Below are 23,455 nucleotides of genomic sequence, written 5' to 3'. Positions count from 1 at the left end.
TTATGCAACAGCGACCTCAAAGCATATCATTTCCAGATAGACAGATGGGAGACTAAAGGGGCCTGTCTACCATTACAGCTCTTTGTGTACTGGTCTCACCATCCCTTTAGGACTGAGAATTCCTTGAGAGAAGGGACCATGTCTTACTCATCTTTGTATTCCTAGCGCAGAGCAGTTGTTCTGAAAAGTTCTGCTAAATTGAATTGGAAAAAGAGAACAGAAGGCGTTCTAGAATTGAATTATACTTCAACACACCTGCTTCTATCTATGTAAGAAAAACTTTTTATGTTAGGATTAAGATTTTTTTTTTGCTTGAGCATGCCTTCAGAATCAAATCCAGACTTCTTAGTTGTTGCTTTAAGACTACAAATTGTTCTCCCCTTTAAAATAATTTAAAGCCTCTACCTGTGCAAAGAATGGTGCTGGGTACTTGGGCACTTTCATGTATTTTGCTACATTTATTTCATTACTTTCCATTCATTCCCTTGTCAATAGACCAGGGCATTATTGTTATTTACTTATCTCAATTTTCATATTTAATTTATTCATACTTACTGATATTTTAATGGTACCTACTTTTGTTCTTCATAATATCTCTTCAGGTGGGTAATTTGCCCTCTTGTTACAGATTAGAAAGCTGAAACTCTGAGTGGGGAAGGGACTCGTGCAGTCCCAAAGGTACATGACAGTAAGGGAGCTAGGCTGTTTTCTGACCCCAGGAATCATGCCTTTTCTTCTGCTCCACAGTTTTATCTTCTTTCCCCTCTATGACTTTTAACCCTTGCAACATAATCATCCTTACCTCTTCTTTCAACTCAAAAGAACAGTCTCCATAGTTTTGTTTTCTGGTTCAAAGTGAGGTTTGTGCTGGGAGATTCATGGACGAGTTGGGTGTTGGGATGGAGAGATGATAAAGAGTTGAGAAGATTTACTTATCTGCAAGTTTGAGAAAATCTGCGTTGTGGGGGAATGTTTTGTAGAGAAACCACATGTTTTGTGGAGAAACTACATGTTTTGTAGAGTCTGTCATTATTTGCCTTTAAGTACTTCGCCCACCCCCCGCCTTCCTCTTCCCAAAGTTGTTTTAATAAACAAACCTGATGAAACAGGTTTTTGGGAATCTGTCTTTGCTATCACAAGATTCTGAACAGTGGTGTTATGAACGTGAGGTTGTCGTGCAAAGAGGCCAAAGGTCCAGTAGCTTTGAATAGCTATTATTTACCTGCTCTTGTCTCCTGCTATTCAGAGTGCAGTCCTTGGATCAACAGCATCACAATATCCTGGGAATTTCCAGAAATGCAGCTAAGCAGGTCTCGCTAGTGGAATCTTCTGATCCTGAAAGCACATTAAAGTTTAATGTAGTTTCGCTAGAGTTTTGCAGCAATCTTGGTCTGTTCTCTTGGAATCTTACCTGTGCTTTGCTTAAAATAGATGCATCACATTTGAAATAAACTCTTGATGATTTTGGCAAGGTTATTCCAATGTGTGTATTATTTCATAAGCCTTTTTTTTTCTAGCTGCCTTTGGGAATGCCATTCAATTAGTGAAATCAGTTACTTCTAGTTCTCCTAAGAATCTTTGATATGTGTCCCTGAAGGCAAGAACCACGTTGTATTTACCTTTGTATGGAAATACAGTTTCTTGTATGTAAATACTCAATAAATTGAAAGCTGGATGACATTTGAAGGAAAGCTGATTGAATGAATGAATACCTGGAAGAAGAGGAATCGAGATGGTACATTTCTTGAAGAGTGGGACAGTGACTCAGTCATCCTTGAATTGCCAATGTGTCCCAGAAAACCTCTCAATAAACGCTTCCTGGTTAAGTTAGATGAGAAGTCCTTGACTGTTTATTCCTGGCATCAGACCACAGAGAAATAAAATGGGTTGCAAAGGACAGTGCTAGGTACCTTCACAGTTATTATCTCAGCCAGTCATACAACATCCTGTGAACTGGGTAAATGAGTTCTGAAATCTAAGAACCTGGCCCAAGCTCACACAGCTGGTGTCAGACCTGATAATTCTTGCAAGCAGTAATTCCACATGTCATTGTGTGCATAGCCCCGTTTCTGCGGAGATTGAAAGGTGGAAGATGAATGATCCTTTATAAGAAAATACAAAAATAAACAACTCTCTGAATTCCCCTCGTACATCGGAGGACCCGTGGCTTTGGAGGAAAGAGCTCCTCTTCTTGCCTTTAAACTACAGACGAAGCAGGAACAATGCAATAAAAAGCTACTCCTTAGCAGGTCGTTTTCTGCAAACGGAACGCAGGTGCTGGGACCTTCAGGCGCGGGGGGGACCAGAGAGGAACGGACCCAAGGCCCGGCAGTTGCCTGGTAACGCCCGCTGGAGGAGTCCCAGCGTAATAAGGTCCCGGAGAAGTGTCAGTAGCCCTAAGTGGGACCCGGTAGCCTGTTCTCTTCGCGCCGGCGGCCTGTCCCCGCTGCTCGGCGGGCTAGGGCAGGGGAAATGTTGCAGGAGGAGTCGGATCTATCTCTCACTATTGCTCAGATAGTTCAAAAGCTCAAGGGCTCCAATTTGTACGCTCAGTTGGAACGGCAGGCCTGGGTAAGTGAGGCAGAGTGTGGGAAGGGATGGAGACGGGCGGGGCTGCGGCGGTGCCCGGTGTGCTGCACCCCGCTGACCTGAGCCAGGGTCCCCCTCTGGTCTCTCCAGCTCCGCTCCTGTGCACGGAAAACCTCTCTTCCAGGTGTAAGGTCCACTTGCTCAGCCTCGTGCGTGGGGTAATAGATTTTTACAGAAGGGTGGGGCGCATCATGCCTTTCTTCAGGCCAGAGAAACGCTGAGGCTCTTCATTCACGTTGCAGTCCATTACGGGGTTTAATTTTTTTAACAGCTGGAATCAGTGGAGGTAGGTTGGATCACTCCTTCGTTTTAATGTTCTGTAGGTGGGTTTGGGCCCCAGGTGCCTTTTTACTTTAGTGTCAGTCTGTCACCTTTTTGCACTCGACCCTCCCTGCAATAATAATCTCTCTATCCATCTACCCTGCATTTATTATTTTCCAATGTGCTAGGTTCTTTGGATGCAGAGATTGACTAGGAGATCTTTGCCTTTGTGTGTGTGTGTGTGTGTGTGTGTGTGTGTGTGTGAATGTCATATTAATGGAGACGTACAGTATGTAAGTTTTTGTGCCTGGTTTCTGTCATTTATCATGATGCTTTTGAGATTCATCATGTTGTTGATATTTCAGTAGTTCTGTTCCTTTTTTATTGCTAAGTAGTATTTCATTGTTTGGATAGACCACTACTTGTTTATCCATTCATTGGTTGCTGGGCATTTCAGTTATAATGAGTTGTTTCTGGTTGTAGAGATTATGAGTAAAGCTGATATATACATTTTAATATATGCAAGCTGATATATAATTTATAGGTTTTTGTTTGAATATTTGTTTTCTTTTCTCTGGGATAAATACCTAGGAGGAGAATTACTGAAATGTATGGTAAGTGTATGTTTAATTTCATAAAAATCTGTCAGACTTTTCCAAATTAGCTGTAGCATTTTGTGTTTTCACCACCAATTATGAGAGTTTCAGTTCTCTGCCTCCTTGCTAGTACTTGATGTCAGTTTTTTATTAATTAGTCTTCATTTATTAATTACACTCCTCGGTAGGAGCACGATGAATCCCATTGTGGCTGAATTACATTTCCCTAATGACTAATGATACTGAGCATCTTATCAGGTTTATATCTTCTTTGGTGAAGTATCCTGTTCAAATCTTTTACCCATTAAAAAAGTTGTGTTTGTTCTCTTATTGTTGAATTGTAAGGATTCTTTCTATATGACACAGTCCTTTATCAGATATGCATCTTGCAAATATTTTCTCCAAGTCTGTGGCTTATCTTTTTATTGTCTTAACCAGGTCTTTCAAATAGCAAAAATTTTTAATTTTGATGACACGTAATTTTTTTTATCAGTTTCTTCTTTTATGATTTGTGCTTTTTGTGCCCTACTTACGAATCTTTTACTGTTTTGTTCTAGAAGTTTTGTAGTTTTAGCTTTTACATTTGGATCTGTGATTCATTTTGAGTTAATTTTTTAATATGATGCAATGTAAAGCCTTTTTTTTTTTTTGCGTGTGGATGTCCAGTACTATACTATACCTATTTCTTTCTAATGCCTATTTGTTAATTTCCTTGGTACCTTTGTTGAAAATCAATTTAGTACACACACACACACACACACACACACACACACAAACTATTTCTGGCTCTCTATTCTGTTCCATTGATAAATTTGTCTATCACTACGCTAATAACCACACTTTTGATTTTTGTATCTTTAGAGTAAGTCTTGAAATCAGGTAACTCATTTTGTAAATTACTACAAAAAAACTTGCTTGGATTTGGATTAGGATTCTGTTGAATTCTAGATCAATGTGGGGAGAATTGACCTCTTAACAATATTGAATTTTCTGACCCATGAATATACTTTATCTCTCCATTTATTTATATCTTCTTTATTTTCTATTGTCAGTGTCAGTTTTACACTTCAGTATACGAATCTTGCAAATATTTTGTTAAGATTTTCCCCTAAGTATTTCATGTTTTTTGATGCTATTTTAAATGTTGACATTTCTTCTCACTTCAATTTCCAATTGTTTCTTTTTTTATTTTAAAATTAAAGTTTTTGTTTAGAATTTTTCAAACATAAAAGTTGGTACAACACAAATTTCCCCAATTATTCCAAAACATCCTTTTGACTAGAACTATATTTTATCATTCAAACCATAACACTTTAAAAAAGTAATCTATAACTTGCCTATAGTAAAACATATACTTCTTAAGCACAGAGCTCTGTGGATTTTTACATATGGATACGCCTAAGGAACTCCCACACAAAACAAAGTAAGCTCATTTAATTATGCTGGGACAACAGGTATAATCAGGACTGTTTGCTTCCTTGTGAGTAGATTCCTGTTAGATCTTTTTGGCAACAGTAGTATCAGTCGTATATTGTAGCCAATCAGAAAACACATTTGTTTGTATCATTCCCGGTGATAATTTTGAATACTTGTTTAAGGTGGACATAACCAATTTTTGTCTTTAAGCCCCATTCTTGCCAAATGTAGAAATTTACTTGAGGCACTTTAAGGTAAATTAATTCCAATTCAGTGAATTAGTATTTAAAAGTCTTCCCATCTATTTCCTTCTCCCCACCTCTGCTCCTTAGGGCTAGGGATCCTTGGAAATGTGCCCACTTCCACTTTTGCTTCCTGTCAGTGAGTGCACAGGCTTTCTTCACGCAGATTAATTTGCCTCAGTCCGCAGTGTGTTGGTCAGGGGCCAACTCCAGAGCTGGTACTTAGGCACCAACCCTTGGAGTCTTAACTGCCCCTTGGAGCCCAGCGAAGGGTGGAGGGCTGATACCAGATTTCTCACATCACATTCCTGTTGCCCCTCACACACATGAACACACCACACATGTGCTTGTGGGCACAGACATATTTTTGTGGCTGTTAACTTTAATTTCCAGCTGGGAAAATGGCTCTTTGCTTAGCTTGCTCCAGTCAAGGTCATCACACCACCTTTGCCACGGAATTCATCTGAGGCTCCGAGTATATAGCTACAACGTGTCTCTCTTCCTTGAAACGATATTCTGGGACAGCAAGGGGGGGAATAGAATAAAGTAGTTAAAACTCTATAGGAATTTTGGGAAAGGCATGTGGATTTTAGGGAGAGTTGGGGAATAAACATGACTTTAGAGATTTTTATCTTGTCAGGGGAAGTGAGGAGGGGTAAATAAACCATGTTAGTGATAGGACATGATTTTATAGAGAGAGAATTTTAAGTTTATTTTAGTGTGTTAGGAATAGGGAGCTACCTATAAGCAGAATCAGAAAGCAAAGTAAAATTCCCAAATTAATAAAGGCAGAGGGGAAAGAAATAGAATAGAAATTTGAGCAATCCAATGAAAATAAGGAAAAAAGTTAAAAAGAAAAAAGAATAAACAAAATAAGATGTAATAAGAAAAACGTGTGTATTATTTATTACACTGAAAAATTCTGACCACTAATAATCATGCCTTTTGGCTTAATCCTATTAAGAACACTAATTTGCGTACAATACATAGTTTCCTAAATACAATAGATGAATTATTTTATACACACATTTTAAACATATTATGTATTTCTGATTCAGAAGTAACCTTGAACATTTTTAATCAGTAAGAATATGCAAAACAATTACAAGTGGAAATAACACTGACCAAGTGCCCCATGTTTTTATCCCAGAGACGCATCACATCAGAGAAATCTCAGGTTAAGAAAACTTCGAAAAATGTTGTGTTGTATATTAAGAATGTGTTTTGGGGACTGGAGAGAATAACAGCGTTCCCTTTGGCTTAAAACAGTCAAGAGTTAGAAGCCACTGAACTCAGAATTAGAAGGCAGCAGCCCCTGGAGGAGTCGGCATTCTGCGGGGGGAATCCAGGACAGCAGCACATTGTTTCTTCACTTTAACCCCTACACAAGGCTCAGCTCCAGCTTCCCCTTTAAAAGAGATGCTGAGGTCACTTCTATTTCAGAAGAGTAATCACTTTTTCACTTTTTCATCTTATTAACTGCAATGAATGATAATTTGTGAAATGCTTTTCCATTTTAAAACATAACACTCTGTATCCCAACCAATGCAGACACAAGGCATTGTTGGGCATCTGCGGGTAACATCTGCACCCCACCAGTCTGTGTGCCTTCTCTAAGCAGGAAGCATGCAGGGTGTGGAGCAGCCTGGAGTTCAGCTGTCAGTAGCACCACGGAGTTGATAGTAGTCTCCTTTCCACTGTTAATTATAATCATAGCTATATCCCTTTTCCTGGCATTGTAATCTCATTGGAGGCTTTGCATCAACCCCTTATTCCTATGAACACATTTGGGACACAGCATATTATCCTCCAGGTTCGAGGGTGGAAAGTGGCAGGCAGGCAGCAAGAAGAGTGCACACAGTCTCCCTTGTTTTTCAGGAACCCAGGCTTGCCCAGCATAAGACTGTAGCTGGACCCAACCCTCTGTATCCGCTGGGAGACCTCGCCCGTGGACCACACACCACCTGACCCAAGGCCTCTTGTGATTCCTCTGTCTCCATCTTCCCAGCTCCGGCTGCAGTTCTGGTCCAGGAACAAACATATCATCCAGGGCGGACATTGTCACCACGACATTGCCCATTCCCTCAAGGAGAGCAGGCGCCCCTTGCTCAGGAGAAGCAGTCACTTTAGAAGGATCAGAACTTTCCAGACTCATTCTCCCTTTCCCATCTTAAATTTCCTTTGTGATTTTGTCAGGCTCTTGGCCTCCATTGCTGTGACATCCTTTTGATTAGGGTGAGGATAATCGCAGAGTCTCTTACATGCTTCCAATTTCAAGCCTTTGGTGGCCAGCTTTCATTGCTGGCACCAGGCCCTCACTATGTCTTGGTGAAGCAAGTTGATTGGTGGCAGTTTAGAGGGTAATGGAGGAATTGGTATCCTCATCTGAAGTCTTGCTCTTTCATTGCCTTGTGCCATCTTTTGTGGACAGGAAGCTCCACCATCTTTCACAGATCTTTTTCGATTGGTTCCCTTCCCTGAGCTTCTTGTGTACTTGGTTCACCAGCAGCCCGCTGTTCCTCTTCAGCTTGTGCTGAGACAGGCTGGCGTTTGCAAGTCATATTTTTCTCCCCTGACTTCTTTGTGCAGTTCCAGTTCTTGCCTTTGCATTCTCCACACTCAGAAAAGAAGTTGAGATTGATAAAAAGAAAATCTTTCCAATTGTTTCTTGTTTGTATACAGAAACACAATTGATATTTGTCTACTTACTATGTATCCTGCGACCTTACTAAACTTACTCAGTTATAGTACCTTTTTTGCGGATTGCTTAGGATTTTCCAAGCACGTTTCATATGTGAATAAAGATAATTTTTACTTCTTTATTTCTAATCTGTATGCCTTTGATTTCGTTTTCTTGCCTTGTTACACTGGATAGTGCCTCTGGTGCAATGTTGTATAGGTGCTTTTTGTTAGGTTGAAGAGGTCTGTTCTATTCCTTAGTTTCTGAGAGTTTTATTGTGAATGAATGTTGAATTTTGTTTAGTAATTTTCATGTATCTGTAAAGATGCTCATGTGATTTTTCTTTTTAGTATGTTGATATAGTGAGCAATATTGATTGGTTTTGAATTTTGAACCAATTTTGCATTCCTGAGATAAATTCCACTTTGTTACAATGCATTATCCTTTTTTATATATTTTTTGATAATATTTGCTAATATTTTGTTGAAGATTTTGCTTGCATTTTCATTAAAAAATGGTTTATAGTTTTAACATCTCTGTCTAGTTTTGATATCAGATAACGCTGATCTCATAAACTGAGTTGGGAAGTATTCCCTTTGTTCCTTTTCTGGAGGGAGTTGTGTGGAATTAATATTATTTCTTCCTTATGTATCTGGTAGAATTCTGAGTAAGGTCATCAGGGCCTGGAGTTTCCTTTGTGGGAACATTTTTAATAAAAAATTTAATTAGTAAAATATATGCAGGGCTATTTAGGTTATTTATTTTGTTGAATGTTCCATGTGTACTGGAAAAGCATTAGCATTCTGCTGTGGCTTTTCTATAAATATCCATTAGGTCAAATAGATTGACAGTTTTGTTCCAGTGTTCTCTATCCTTACTGAGTGTGGAGACTTCAGTCAATACAGACAGGAGGCAAGCCAGGTTCACGTTTTGTTATTACTGTCATCGGCTTGCGTGCGCCACAGGCTTCAGATTTGGTGTACTGCTGTAACTTTGTCCTTAGAAAGGGATGGGGGCATTAGAGGGCTTTTCTCAGTGTTTCTACTACATCCTCAGCTTGCATCTGTCTCTGCTTCTCTGTGCCACACAGGGACGCCTCTCTCCATCTCTTAGTCCTTCCTCAGCAGTAGTCTGTTGTTTGTTACTCAATCCTGACTCACGCAGGTACAGATGTTCTCTATTCCCCTGGTCCTGTCTCAGTCCATGTGCGCTGGGCGTGGGTCTTTCTCAGTATTTCTGCCTCTTCTGCCTTTGGCAGCCAAACTCTGCCTTGTATCTGTGGCAGGTAACAGGTGAAAGAGGAATCCTGTTCCTCCTAGTGCTGGCTTACCTCTGCTTTGTGCTGGTGCAGGATCCTGGACCCAGGAGAGTTTTCTTACCTTTCCATGAGGAAGATGATTTTTGCATCTATCTCACCCCCAGAAACAATGAATTATTGCCTTGTGTTCAAAGTGGTTTGGTTTCTGAACCCTCCCCTAAAGGTTTAAGGCTTTACTCTCACATCAGAGGAGAGTTTGGACAAGCTGACATTGTTTTATGCTTGTTCTGCAATGGCGGTCTATCATTCTTGCACACCTGTGCCACAGAAAGGGCCTTTCTGCAGTTTCCTGCTCTTCCCCCAGTCTTTTGTGGGGGCACCTGGTAGAGACCTATGGAAAAGAGCATGCAGGGGAGTGTGAATTCCCTTTGTGCTTTGGGCTCCCAGTCATTCTAAACTGACACGGTAGCCCACATCTAATCTATAACAGTTAAATTTTTAGCTGATTAGCCGACTCCTTCTTTCTCACTTGTATGATAGCCACCTTTTCCTCCTGTGCTTTGCCAAAGGTAAAATATAATAGTTTGGAGTTCCCTCTTGTTACTCTTTAGAATTTAATTCACTTGATTGTCTTACATCTTCAGTTTTCTGATGGGTTCAAAAATTATGATTTTGTAGATTATACCACTTTTTCTCATTGTTAGGGTGGGAGTGACATTTCTTATACTGGCTTTTTTATATCCTATGCATAAGCAGAACTCCAGTAATAAGTGTTTAAGAATTATATCTGTATCCACGAGAAAGATTGGTCTATAATTTTCCTTTCTTGTAATGTCTTTGACAAGTCTTATATCAGGGTTATGCTGGCCTGATAAAATGAGTAGGGAAGTGTTCCTTTCTTTTTTATTTTCTATTTGCTGCAAGAGTATTATGAGATTGTTGTGGTTGTTTTTTTTTCCTTAAAAGTTTGAAAGAATTCTCCAGTGAAACCTGTGTCTCAGATTTTATTTGGGGAAGTTGTGTTTTTTTTTAAATTTGTAGGCTTTATTTTTAGAATAGTTTTAGGTTTGCAGAATAATTGAGCAGAAGATACAGAGTTCCCGGACATTCTTCCCCCCCCACACACACATAGTTTTCCCTATTAGTGTGATACATTGTGGCAATTCGTGAAACAATATTGGTAAATTATCATCAACGTCCTCAGTTTACATCAGGTTCACTCTTTATTTATTTACTTATTTATTTTTTCATTAAAATTTATTGGGGTGACAATGGTTAGTAAAATTACATAGGTTTCAAGTGTACAATTCTGTATTACATCATCTGTATATCACATTGTGTGCTCACCACCCAGAGTCAGTTCTCCTTCCATCACCATATATTTGACCTCATTTACCCTCATCTGTCATCCTCCTCCCCTCTGATAATGACTGAACTATGTGACCCAGCAATCCCCTTTCTGGGTATATATCCAAAAAATCCGAAAACATTTATTCGCAAAGATATGTGTACTCTGATGTTCATTGCAGCTTTATTTACGGTGGCTAAGACATGGAAACAACCATAGCATCCTTTGATAGGTAATTGGATAAAGATGTGATATATACACACAATGGAATACTATTCTGCCATAAGAAAAGATGAAATAGTGCCATTTGCGACAACATGGTTGGATCTTGAGATTATTATGCTAAGCGAAATAGACAGAGAAAGTCGAGAACCATATGATTTCACTGATATGTGGGATATAAAACTGAAAGCAACAAAGGAACAAGACAAACAAATAAAGAAACAAAAATTCATAGATACAGGGTTCACTCTTTATGTTGTACAGTTCTATGGGTTTTGACAAGGTATAATGTCATGTGTCCACTATTCCAGTATCTTATAGAATAGTTTCTCTGCCTTGAAAATCTTATGTGCCCCACCTACCCATTCCTCCCTCTTCTCCCAAGCTCCTGGCAACCATTAATTGATTTATTTATTTTTTACTGTCTCTATAGTTTTGTTTTTAAGAATACCATATAGTTGGAATTATACCTTATGTAGGCTTTTCTAACCGGCTTCTTTCACTTAGCAATATACATTATGTTCCTCTATGTATTTCTTTCTGAATAATATTTTATCATGTGGATGTATCACAGTTTGTTTATATATTCACCTATTGAAGGATGTCTTGGTTGCTTCCAAGTTTTCACAGTTGTGTATAAATACAACTGCTATAAACATTCCTGGGAAGATTTTTGTGTCAACATACGTTTTCAACTCCTTTGGCGTGATTGCTGGATTATATGGTTAAGACTATGATTAGCTTTGTTAGAAACTGACAGCTTGTCTTCTGATGCGGCTGCACCATTTTGCATTCCCACCAGCGATGAATGACAGTTTCTGTTGCTCCACATCCTCACAGCATTCGGTGTTACCAGTGTTTTAGATTTTAGCCATTCTAATGGGTATGTTGTAATATCTCACTGTTATTTAAATTTGCAATTCCTTAATGGCACGTCATACTGAGCATCTTTTCATATGTTTATTTGCCACCCGTACGTCCTCTGTTCAGATCTTTTACACATTTGTTTAATTGGGTGTTTTGTTATCGTTGAATTTTAAGAGTATTTAGTATGTGTCAGGCACATAGTAGGCCCAGGGGATACAACAGTGAATAAGATAAAGTTCTGCCCTCATGAAGAGATGATAGTGTTACAAATAAATACAGGTTTACAAACCACGATCTGAAACCTGGGGCCAGATTTGTTTTGGAATTCATATGTTCTTCCAGTTTTTGAAAGCTAATTTATGCCTATGCTGTATATTATTTAATAGCCTACCATGGTCTTGCAGGATCTTGTAATTATACACATTAATATTTATGGAGCAAAATGTATGAATTTTCACACTAAGTGTGGTAAATAAAGGACTAAATAGTCTCATGTCAATTCAGGTCAGATCACATTTTGCTCTTAAATGAATTCAAGTCAGGACATATTTAGCCACCAATTCAGTTATGAAAAAACTTTGATTTTCAATGCTTTTCCAAGTTTTGGAATTTCAAATATAGGATTATATATCTTTATTCACCACACTTAGTGTGAAAATTCATACATTTTGCTCCATAAATATTAATGTGTATAATTACAAGATACTGCAAGACGATGATAGGCTATTTAATAATATACAGCATAGGCATAAATATATCATCAGACAGTTAATTGCCTTGATGTAATAAAAAGTCGAGCAAGGGCATAGAAAGAAAGATAAAGCAGGGTAAGGAGATGACTACATGGGACACTCACAAATGTGTGTTTGACTAGTTCTTAAGAGAAATAAAATAATAGACCTATACTATAAAAATTTATAAAAAATATAGAGATCTTTTAAAAGTAATGCAATCTTGGGCTTGAAAAATATGTGATGACAACTTTAGTTTATATCCAGTAGCACAAATTCTATACCCATTTAATAGAAATCAGCTAACTCTTAAAAGGCAGTTTTACAATCAGCTTTGATAATATACTTTTAAATAATTGGATGTTTATTTGTTACCTGTCTTTAAAAATTTATTCTAGAGGGCATTTTCCTGTCACCAGCATTTTTTGGACTGCCTCCATTTTGTCTGTTTGAGTATACTCAGAAAGTGTTAGAGCAGTGTTGGTTCAACTTAATTAGAAAAATAAAAGCACACACAGAACATGTCAAAACCAATATAAATGATTTTTAGATTTTTCCCTACCACTATTGCTTCTCTTTTTGTATTATAATTAAACACAGACTGTATTGTAATATATCCTTTTATATATTGAAGTTTAATTATTTAAGATCTTAGTGTGATAACATGGAGTTCTGTGTTTCTAAGAAAGGGTTATGTTTTTTATTTCTGAGTTTCCTGAGTTACGTTGTTATGAAGTAAACCTGCATCTTAAAATTGAATTTGCTCACTCATCCTCTAGGCACTAGAATAATAGCCTAAATTCAAATTTGATGTCTAACACTAGATCAGCATTATTATTTTGGATTGTGTGTTATTTGTATTTAAAATGGACGTTGTGTAAAACCTCATGTCATTTCCATTCCATTAACTATTTAGTAAGTCTTTTTGTTCAGATTGTTACTATAAATAATAGAATTGTGAAAGGAAGAAAGCTGGAGAGAGAAGAAATAATACAAAGGATAGGATGTTGTCACAAGTCTAGATAGAACCCCAGAGCATCTTAATGCTAGTGTCTCTTTACTAAAAAACTTATGGGATTATACTTCAAGTATTGTTTGTTTTGTACTCATCATTATCAGAAATAGGTACCATGTACAGAGAATTTCAAGACCATAAAAAGGAGAGAAGAAGCTGTCCATTTATTATTTATTTTAGGGAAATGAAAATTAAATGGATTTAATTAAGTTGATTTCAAGTAAATATATTTTTTGTAAGGCATGGATAGACAGAACATATATTGGTATTGAATTCCTGTGCCGTGATTAGAGCTTACTATCTTCTGTCTTTTTTTTTCTCTCTAGGGTGGTATTTGGCACATACTAGGGAAAGCTCCAGATTGCACTACTCCCGATGACATATAAATTAATAATTCAGGGACTCTGATTATGTTTGGTGTAAGTCAAGGAGTGGTATCATCCTCACTCATATGTTCCTTGGCTACTGCCATGTCCTTTAACCCTGGAAAGTAAGACAGTGAACAAATAAATTTCAAAATAAGGAACCTCTTGTTGTCATAGAATATACGTACCTGAGGGATAAGATAACTATTAAAATGTGAGTTTACTTTGCGTAAGTATATCTCGTCATGTTTTATTTCAGCACTGAGTTGCTTAGAGAAGGTCGTGTAAGATTCTTGAATTAGAGAAGGCCAAGTTGAAATGAGAGGGGAAAGACAGATTACTAAATGTGAACTGAAGACTGTTTCAGGCATAAAGTCTATTATGAAAGGAGGCTAAGAAGTAAAGATGTGGGCAGAGTAAGGGGGTGTGAGCCAGCCAGCCAATGCTGGCAGAGAAGTGGATCAGCTTGGGGATATCAGCTAAAGAAAGCCAGTGAGGGAGCCATCTCTAGGTGAGAGAAACCAGAGCAGGGCTCCAGTTATACAACCCAGATTGAGCATAGGGCATGGTCAGCTTGTACAGAGCCAACATTTCCAACTAAATTTGAAACGAAAACTCATTCCTGGCTACAAGCCATGTCCACTGGGAGGACTAAGATTACAGAAACAAATCTGGTCGATTCAAAAGTATTAGGAAGAAATGGGGATATCCAATTCAACATGTTTTGATGAGCCTCTCTTCTGTGGTGGTGATGGACTCTTGAGAGAAATTAAACAAAGTCCAAAAGAATTATGTTAATGATAAGTATGCTTGGAGGTTGATGTGGGAGAGGGCACCGTGTCCTTTCTTTAATCACTTCTCCCTTAGCTTTTTGTTTATGTCCCTCAATGCACTGTGAGTTCAAGAGTGAGGAGAACTCTGTCTTATTTTTCTTTTTATATCCAGCAACTGCCACACAGAACGTGTTCAAGTAATTGTTGGAAGAAGAATGCAAATGAATAGGCTTATCGTAGTTTACAAATTATACTGAAAGGAACTGTCTGGGATGGAGAAGCCTTGGATGGCACCCAACGTGGTACGATGGGAGTGTATTCCCAGTGTAGGAACGGTGAGAAGGCCAAGCCGAAGTTCTCGGTTGGAGGGCGCTTCTAGAGAGACAAGGTTAGATAGGTTGGGTGGGTCTAGATTTTTACAGGATTGTAAATGCCAGAATGAGTTGGCCTTTATTCTATAGGCAGGGAAGGGGTCAATGAGGTATTTTGAGGAGGGTGGTTTTTAGGAACATTCATCTGGCACCGGTGAGATGGACAGGAATAGAGCAGAGTGTTCCAGCTCCATCCTCCACTTCATTCCTTCCCACGTGCATCGGAGCTTCCACGTTTCCACAGCCTGTCAGTGCACAGAGCATCCCCACGCCTTTGCTCCCCTTGTCCAGTTCCTTCGATGAGAATTACGCGTAATTGTTCCTTTCTCTATGAATGATACCTCTGCTGTAACGTATTTTCTTTCTTATAGTGGAATTAGTTTTATTTTTTTATTGGCTCTTTTCTTTTCTGGACTAAAATTCCAGAGAACAAGGACAATGTCTTATTTGTTTTGTGTTTCCCATGGGGTTTTGCAGGTGTAGATCAAAGGAACCTGTAGTGCGAATGCATTCACTGGAAACATATTTCTGAAGTACTGTGTGACAGCTATTGTGCAGGGTGTTGGGGACAGTGATGAAAGACACTTGTCCTCAAGAAGCCTGTAGTCCAGTGCAGTAGTTCTTAAAGTATGGTCTGTGGACCCCTGGTGGTCCCTAAGACACTTCCAGGTCAAAACTAGTTAATATAATATAATATAATATAATATAATATAATATAATATAATATAGTATAGTATAGTATAGTATAATATAGTATAATATAGTATAATATAGTATAATATAGTATAATATAGTATAATATAGTATAATATAGTATAATATAATATATAATACAATAATACCTGTTTTAAAAAAGAAAATCTTATTGTGCTGACATTTGTGCTGATGGTAAAAAGCAATGGCAGTGGATTTAATTGCTGGTGTCTTAGCACAAATCAGGGAATTGGTACCAAACTGTACTAGTAGTCATTATACTCTTCACCACCACACATTTACAGTTAAAAAAAAAAAAAAGCCAGTTTTACTTGAGTGCCCTTGATGAAACAGTAAACAATTATTAATTATATTAAATCTCATTTCTTCAATATACATCATTTTAATATTCTGTTTCAGGAAATAGAAAGTATGCATAAGGCACTTCTGCTGTATATTAAAATAAGATGATTATCTAGAGGGAAAGCACTCCTGCAATTAATTGATTGAGTTACAAGCAGAACTGCTTTTTTGTTGTTGTTAGTGAAACACCATTTTTACTTCAAAGAGCAATTGACAAACTATTGTTATTCAGACTTAGGTATTTGGTAGATATTTTCTCAAAAATGAGCAAAGTGAGCCTCACTTCAAGGAAACCATTATGTGTTGCCAATGATAAAATTCAAGCTTTAAATAAATATTAGATTCTGTAAAACTTGTATCCACCACTGTGAACTTGATGGCTTCCCAATACTTAAAGATTTTTCTAATGATATTGATGGTGATATTAAGAAATGTTACTTTTTGGATATTGTTTAATGAAATGTGTCCACTGCATCACTTAGTTAATCGATATATTTGAAATGATCAATGCTTAATGTTACAAAATCATGTATAAGTAGAAGATTGATTCAAAGTGCAAGGCAGATCGATCATGTTTATGTAATAAAGTATGAAAAGTTTATTGATATTCAGATTCAACATTGCAACTAACCTTGAGGAAATTACTACTTGTCAAATTTTGGTATACTATCAAAGAAGAATATCAGCCTTATTAGGAAAGGACATTACAATATCCTTCTCTTTTCCGGTTACATATCTGCGTGACACTGATTTTTTTTCATATACATCAATCAGAACAAGCTAGTGTCACAGATGGAATATCACAGCAAATTGAAGAATCCAGCTATCTTCTATTAAGCCAAGCATCAGATTTGCAAAAATGTAAAACAGTGCCTCTTTTTCTCATTCATTTTTGTTTCTGAAAATACAGTTCTTTTAAATAAAAATATTTAGGTTAATAAACAATAAATATTGTTATTTTTAGATGAGTTAAATGATTTTTATTGTGGTAAAATATACATAAGATTTACCATTTTAGTCATTTTTAAGTGTATAGTTCAGTGATATTAAGTATATTCACACATCTCCAGAACTTTTTCATCATCCCAAACTGAAAGTCTGTACCCAGTAAACAATAACTCCCGATTTCCTGACCCACACAACCCCTGGCGACCACCATTCTACTTTCTGTCTATTTGAATTTGACTATTCTACCTTATTATAAGTGGGATCATATGGTACAGTAAGTCCTCACTTAACATCATGGATAGTCTGTGTTTATAAGTAAAATGTTGTATAACGAAACCAATTTTACCACAGACTAATTGACATAAACGAGAGTTAAGTTCCGATGGCATCTCATCAATTTTATAACGAAATGGCGTTGAACGAAATGATATTATTTGAGGACCTGCTTTATTTGTTTTCCTGTGACTAGTTTATTTCACTTATAATGTTCAAAGTTCATCCATGCTGCAGATGTGTCAGAATTTTCTTCCTTTTTAAGGCTGAATAGTATTCCATTGTATGTGCATGCCAGTTATGTTTATGTATTCATTTGTCTGTGGACACTTGGTTTGCTTCCATATTTTAGCTATTGTGAATAATGCTGCTGTGAACATGAGTGTACAAGTACCTGTTCAAGTCCCTGCTTTCAGTTCCTTTGAGTATGTACCCAGAACTAGAATTGCAGAATCAGATGGTATTTGAATTATTATGATATTTTTTGAGGAACTGCTGTACTAATAAGCAAAGAGGTTTGATTTTTCTGTTTTAATTTCTAATACTGTAAATTATCAGTGGACACCATCCACTCTTAGATCATTAGTAATTTATAAGTGTCCTGAGACTTAAACGTTTGAGAGTCAGTCAATGGTCTAGTGGAATGAATGCTCAAAGAGGAATGGCCAGAGTGGTAAGAAGAATCTGTCATAGGAGGAGAACTTCAAGAAACCTGGAAATATTTGTGACCTTGAGAAGAGAAGCTTTTAGGAAAGACACAATAGCCATCTTTGAATATTTGTAGGTATCTCACAGAAAAGGGATTAGGCTTATTTTCTGTGATATTGGGGTGGAGGTGGGGTGACAAATTTTAAGGGGAATCAATTTTAGCTCATAATGAAGATTTTTTAAATTAGTTTCAGGTGTATAAAACAATGTAATAGACATTTACACCCCTCACAAAGTGATAGCCCCCTCCCCCAATCTACTACCCCTCTGCTGTCGTATTTAACTGTTACAATTCCATTGACTCTATTCCCTATGCTGTACTCCATATCCTGTGATCATAGCTATATATAATATATAGATATTTTTAATTAATTAATTAATAGTTAACATTCTGTATTATTCAGCTTCAGGTGTCTAGTCCAGTGGTCAGGCATCTACACAGTCTATGAAGTGGTCCCCCTAATAAGTCCAGTGCTCATCTGATCTACAAAATCTTCACAACATTATTGACTATATTCCCCAAACTGTATTTCATATCCCCGTGACTATGTTGCAATTACTAATGTGTACTTTCTAATCCCTTTACCTTCTCCACCATCCCCACCCACTTCCCACCTAGCAACCCTCAGTTTTTTTCCCCCCTATATCTCTGAGTCTATTTCTGTTTTGTTTGTTTGTTTATTCTGTTCTTTAGATTCTACATATAAGTGAGATCATATGGTATGTTTCTCTGTGAGACTTATTTCATTTAGTATAATATTCTCTAGGTACATCCATGTCATTGCAAATTGTAAGATTTTATTCTTCTTTATGGCCGAATAATACTTCATTGTATAAATGTACCACAGTTTCTTTATCCAGTCATCTACTGATGGGCATTCAGTTGTTACCATGTCTTGGCTATTGTAAATAGTGCTGCAGTAAACATAGGGGTATATGTTTACTGCAGCACTATTACATATATTTTTTCAAATTAGTGTTTTGGATTTCTCTGGATAGATACCCAAGAGTGGAATTGCTGGGTCATAAGGTAGTTCCATTTCCAGTTTTTTGAGATGCCTCTATGCTGTTTTCCATAGTGGCTGCACCAATCTGCAATCCCAGCAGCAGTGTATGAGGGTTCCCTTTTCTCCACATCCTCCCCAGCACTTGTTTGTTGATTTATTGATGGTAGCCATTCTGACCGGAGTGAAGTGGTATCTCATTGTGATTTTATTTCTGTTTCTCTAATGATTAGTGATGGTGAGCATATTTTCATATGTCTGTTGGCCATAGTAGAGAAATGTCTCTTCATGTCCTTTGCCCATTTTTTAAATTGTTTGTTTATTTTTTGGTGTTGAGCTGAATGAATGTTTTATAAATATTAGATATTAACCCACTGTCAGATGTATCATTGGCAAATATCTTCTCCCATTCAAGAGGATATCTTTTTGTTTTATTGATGATTTCCTTTGCTGTAAAAAATTTTTTAGTTTAATGTAATTCCATATGTTTAATTTTTCTTTTGCTTCCGTTGCCCAAGGGGATATATCAGTAAAAATATTACTCAGGGTAATGTCTGTAAATTTACTTCCTATATTTTCTTCTAGGAGTTTTATGTTTTCGGATTTTATGTTTAAGTCTTTAATCCATTTTGAATTTATTCTTATCTATGGTGTAAGGAGGTGGCCCCGCATCATTTTTTTGTATGTTTCTGTCCAGTTTTCCCAGCACCATTTATTGAATAGACTGTCTTTACTCCAATGTAAATTCTTGCTTCCGTTGTCATAGATTAAATGACTATATAGGCATGGATTTATTTCTGGGCTCTCTATTCTGTTCCATTGATCTATGTGTCTGTTTTTATGCCAATACCATGCTGTTTTGATTACTGTAGTCTTGTAGTATGATTTGATGTCAGGTAGCATGATACCTCCCGCTTTGTTCTTATTTCTCAAGATTGCTTTGGCTATTCAGGGTCTTTATAGTTCCATATAAATTTTAGAATTATATGTTCTAGTTCTGTGAAAAATGTCATTGGTAATTTGATAGGGATTGCGTTGAATCTATATATAGCCTTAAGTAGTATGGAAATTCTAACTATATTAATTCTTCCTATGCATGAGCATGGTATATGTTTCTATTTATTTGTATCTTCTTTAATTTCTCTCTTCAGTGTCTTATAATTTTCTGAGTACAGGTCTTTTACTTCCTTGGTTAAATCTATTCCTAAGTATTTTATTGTTTTTGAAGCAATTATAAATGGGATTGTTTTCTTAATTTCTCCTTTTGATAGTTTGTTATTGGTGTATACAAGTGCTACTGATTTCTGAATATTAATTTTGTATCCTGCTACTTTACTAAATTTGCTTATCAGTTCTCATAATTTTTTGGTGGAGTCTTTGGGTTCTCTATGTGTAGTGTCATGTTGTCTGCATGTAATGACAATTTTACTTCCTCCTTTCCAACTTGGAGGTCTTTTATTTCTTTTTCTTGTCTGATTGCTGTGGCTAGAACTAAGTTGAATAAAAGTGGTGAAAGTGGGCCTTTTAAAGTCCTCTAAAACTGACAGGTTTTTTCTCTCCTTTCCTTCTTTTTCCTTATAATTTATCAGCTGAACAGCTGAGCTGTTTGACATTTAGAGTTTCTCACATCCTGGATTTTCCTGATTGCGCACTCATGATGAAGCTTAACGTGTTCCTCTGTCCTTTGTATGAATTGTAAGTTGACAGCTGGACCCAAAGGCTTAGACTTGAGCTGACTCAGGAGGCCACATCATTGACAGTGGTATTCTCTCACTGAGAAGGACATAATGTCTGGTTGTCTTTTGCAAGGTTAAGAGCTGCTTCTGCTCCATGCCTAGAATTAGTAATTCATTAGGGGTTGCAAAATGGTGATATTTTAATTATATCTGTTTTAGTTATTAGCTGGAATACTTTTATAAAGAGACATTTCCCCTTATCTATTATTTTGTTACCCAATAGTACAATTCCTATAGGAAAGGCAGGATAAATGACTTTTACCACTTTCCAAGATAATAAGTTGGTTCCCTATCATCTTCAATTTTTATTACTTTACCAATATTTTCTCCTCAATGTGGCCTTGTGTGGAAAGGATGCCCTGATGAGTCAGTTTTAAAAATTCATAGGTTCTAGGCTGCTCCAGTCTTTTCAGACCTCATCTGTTATACTGGATTAGACAGAACCCCTCCCAGTGTCAGCTCCTGTTCTAAAATTGGCTTATCATATATTCCAGTGAATACTTGTTGGCTACTTTGGAGTTCTCCTGTTTTTACATCCATCAACTACGCCACTCCTTCCTTCTGCTTCTTCCCGCACAGATGCTAATATCATATAGGTCTTGTGTCTATTGGTTTGTACACAGATGCTGGTATTTTAGGTTTGTGGAGCATATCTCATCACCAAGTTTTATTGTACATCTTTTCCTTGGGGTTTTGGTTTTTCTACCTAGTTGCTTGGTCTGTTTTTATGTGGAAATTAGGGAGATTGAAAAACCCAAAAACTCACTGCCACCAATACCATCTTCCCAGGAATGGGTTGAATCCTAGAAGAGTTAGAGCGGCATTGAGAATAACTGAAGTTTCTATCTGGAAAATCTGGTGGATGGTAATTACATGGATGAGGATTAAAAAATAGAAGAGAAAGAGCACCAGATAGTGAGTAGAAGAGATGAGCAATTTTTTATTTCTTAGGTTTGAAATGCTTACAAGACACCCTAATACAAATTCCTTCTCAAGAAATAGCCTTCTAGAATCTGAGCTACAAGGTTGGACAATTAAGTTCGCGAACTTGTTTGCAAGGATGTTGCTAACCTTTTCTTGATATCAGAGGGATTATTCCTTATGAATTTGTACCAACTGGACAAACAGTTAACCACGTTTACTATTTGGAAGTGCTGAAAGGCACTTTTCCAGTGCGTGAAAAAGTTAGATGACCTGAACTTTTCGCCAACAATTCATGGCTCTTGCATCACGGCAATGCACCAGCTCACATGGCACTGTCTGTGAGGGAGTTTTTAGCCAGTAAACAAATAACTATATTGGAACACCCTCCCTACTTACCTGATCTGGCCCCCAATGACTTCTTTCTCTACATGAAGGTAAAGGAAATACTGAAAGGCAGACATTTTGACGACATTCAGGACATCAAGTGTAATACGATGACAGCTCTGATGGCCATTTCAGAAAAAGAGTTCCAGAATTGCTCTGAAGGGTGGACTAGGCCCTGGTGTTGGTGCGTAGCTTCCCAAGGGGAGTACTTCGAAGGTGACCTTCATGATATTCAGCAATGAGGCATGTAGCACTTTTTCTAGGATGAGTTCTCGAACTTAATTGTCCAACTTCGTAGGTGATGAAAGAGCAACATGTTGAAAGTAACTGAAGCCATTATAAGTTGGAGAAATTACTATTTTTGGTAAAAATTACAGTATGAAAAACCAGTAGAGTAGATAGCCTGCACTTGAAGATGAAAGACATTACTAAGCATTTGTGAAATAGTTTTATATATTTTCTATAAATATGCACAACAGATGCAGGTTCACCGTGAGCAGCAATCCTAAGAGGATGCACTCCCTTTTATGGCGGCTGCTCCGGGTTTCTGGGCGTTGGGTGTAGGTGCTGTACATGTTGGATATAATAGTAATAGAGGGAACTTAAGAAATCTAGGTATTTTTCCTACCAGAAAAAATACATGTTAAGTATTCATAAAAACCCTACATGATGCTAAATATTCATAAGCTGCAAGTTTTTATATTTAGACTACAGTCTACTATCACAGATTGTCTATTTTAAGAGTAGGTGAAGAAGTCTGTCTTGTGAGTTAGTCCCGTTAATTTTAAGGTGCTCTCATCTCAATGGGGAGTTTTTAAATAGTATGCACATTTGGACATTCTTTTTAAAATTTTCATTAGCGTTAAATATCAACCCAATGACTTAGTTTTGACCTCTGTCTTTTTCTTTTTTATTCTTCTGCTTTCTAAAATTAGGCCAGTCTTCAGAGACCTGAGATTAAACTTGAATCATTAAAAGAAGATATTAAGGAATTCTTTAAAACATCAGGTTTGTAAGTTGCTTTTTTTTCCTAATTTTTTTACAGCAAAATAAGGAAATATTTTACTTGAAGGGAATATTTTATCCCCAGGTGTCCAATTACTTGCTCAAAATTGTGAAACAGTGTTTGGATAGGTTTCTATTTGGAAAGAATAAGAACTTTCAGACATATCAATAAAATGCTGCAAAAATTCAGGAGCACAGGGGGAATGACTGACATTAATCAGTTGTTTCTTTTTAACTTCTGAGGTTTTTTTAATTCTTTTTTGGGTTTTGTTGTCCATTTATCAGTTTTCAATACTGTTACCTTCCTGATCAAAATATATCCTGAATATATATTATATAAAGAATCGCCCTAGTTAAGCAACTGATCTCTTACTTTTTTTTTGTGAGGGATTTTTTTCCTTCTACACTTATTTTCTCTCCTCATTTTTACCCTTTCAAAGAACAAAAGAAAATCCTGCTTCTTTTTAGAACAGGAAGAGAGGTTCCCTATGGCAGCCTTTGCACATGGAAACTGAGTTGTTAAGTGGTTTGCTTACCCAGAAAAGTTCAAGTACTAAGCAGCCATTCTAACATGTCTGACTGGTGGTACCTTATACTAATCTGCTTCTGTTGTTCAGGAGTTAACTGACTAGTTAATTGTAACTAATACTTGTGATCCGTGTTTATCAAGTGCCTGCCTGTTT

At 37.0% G+C, this 23,455-nt stretch overlaps 1 protein-coding gene across 1 annotated transcript in view; it reads left to right on the top strand.

Moving 5' to 3' along the window:
* Positions 1 to 2,321: 2,321 nt before the first annotated feature.
* Positions 2,322 to 23,455, top strand: part of TBC1D19 (TBC1 domain family member 19) — a 115,706-nt gene continuing 94,572 nt past the window's right edge. Inside the window, 2 exon segments of the mRNA XM_033106673.1 lie at positions 2,322 to 2,571; positions 22,703 to 22,775. Of these exon segments, the coding sequence (XP_032962564.1) occupies positions 2,473 to 2,571; positions 22,703 to 22,775 (172 nt within the window). The 5' untranslated portion in view covers positions 2,322 to 2,472.

The sequence above is a fragment of the Rhinolophus ferrumequinum genome, chromosome 5, assembly GCF_004115265.2.
Source record: "Rhinolophus ferrumequinum isolate MPI-CBG mRhiFer1 chromosome 5, mRhiFer1_v1.p, whole genome shotgun sequence".
In the NCBI taxonomy this organism is placed as follows: Eukaryota; Metazoa; Chordata; class Mammalia; order Chiroptera; family Rhinolophidae; genus Rhinolophus; species Rhinolophus ferrumequinum.
The sequence above is the reverse complement of the archived record's forward strand: the minus strand, read 5'-3'. Positions and strand labels throughout refer to the sequence as shown.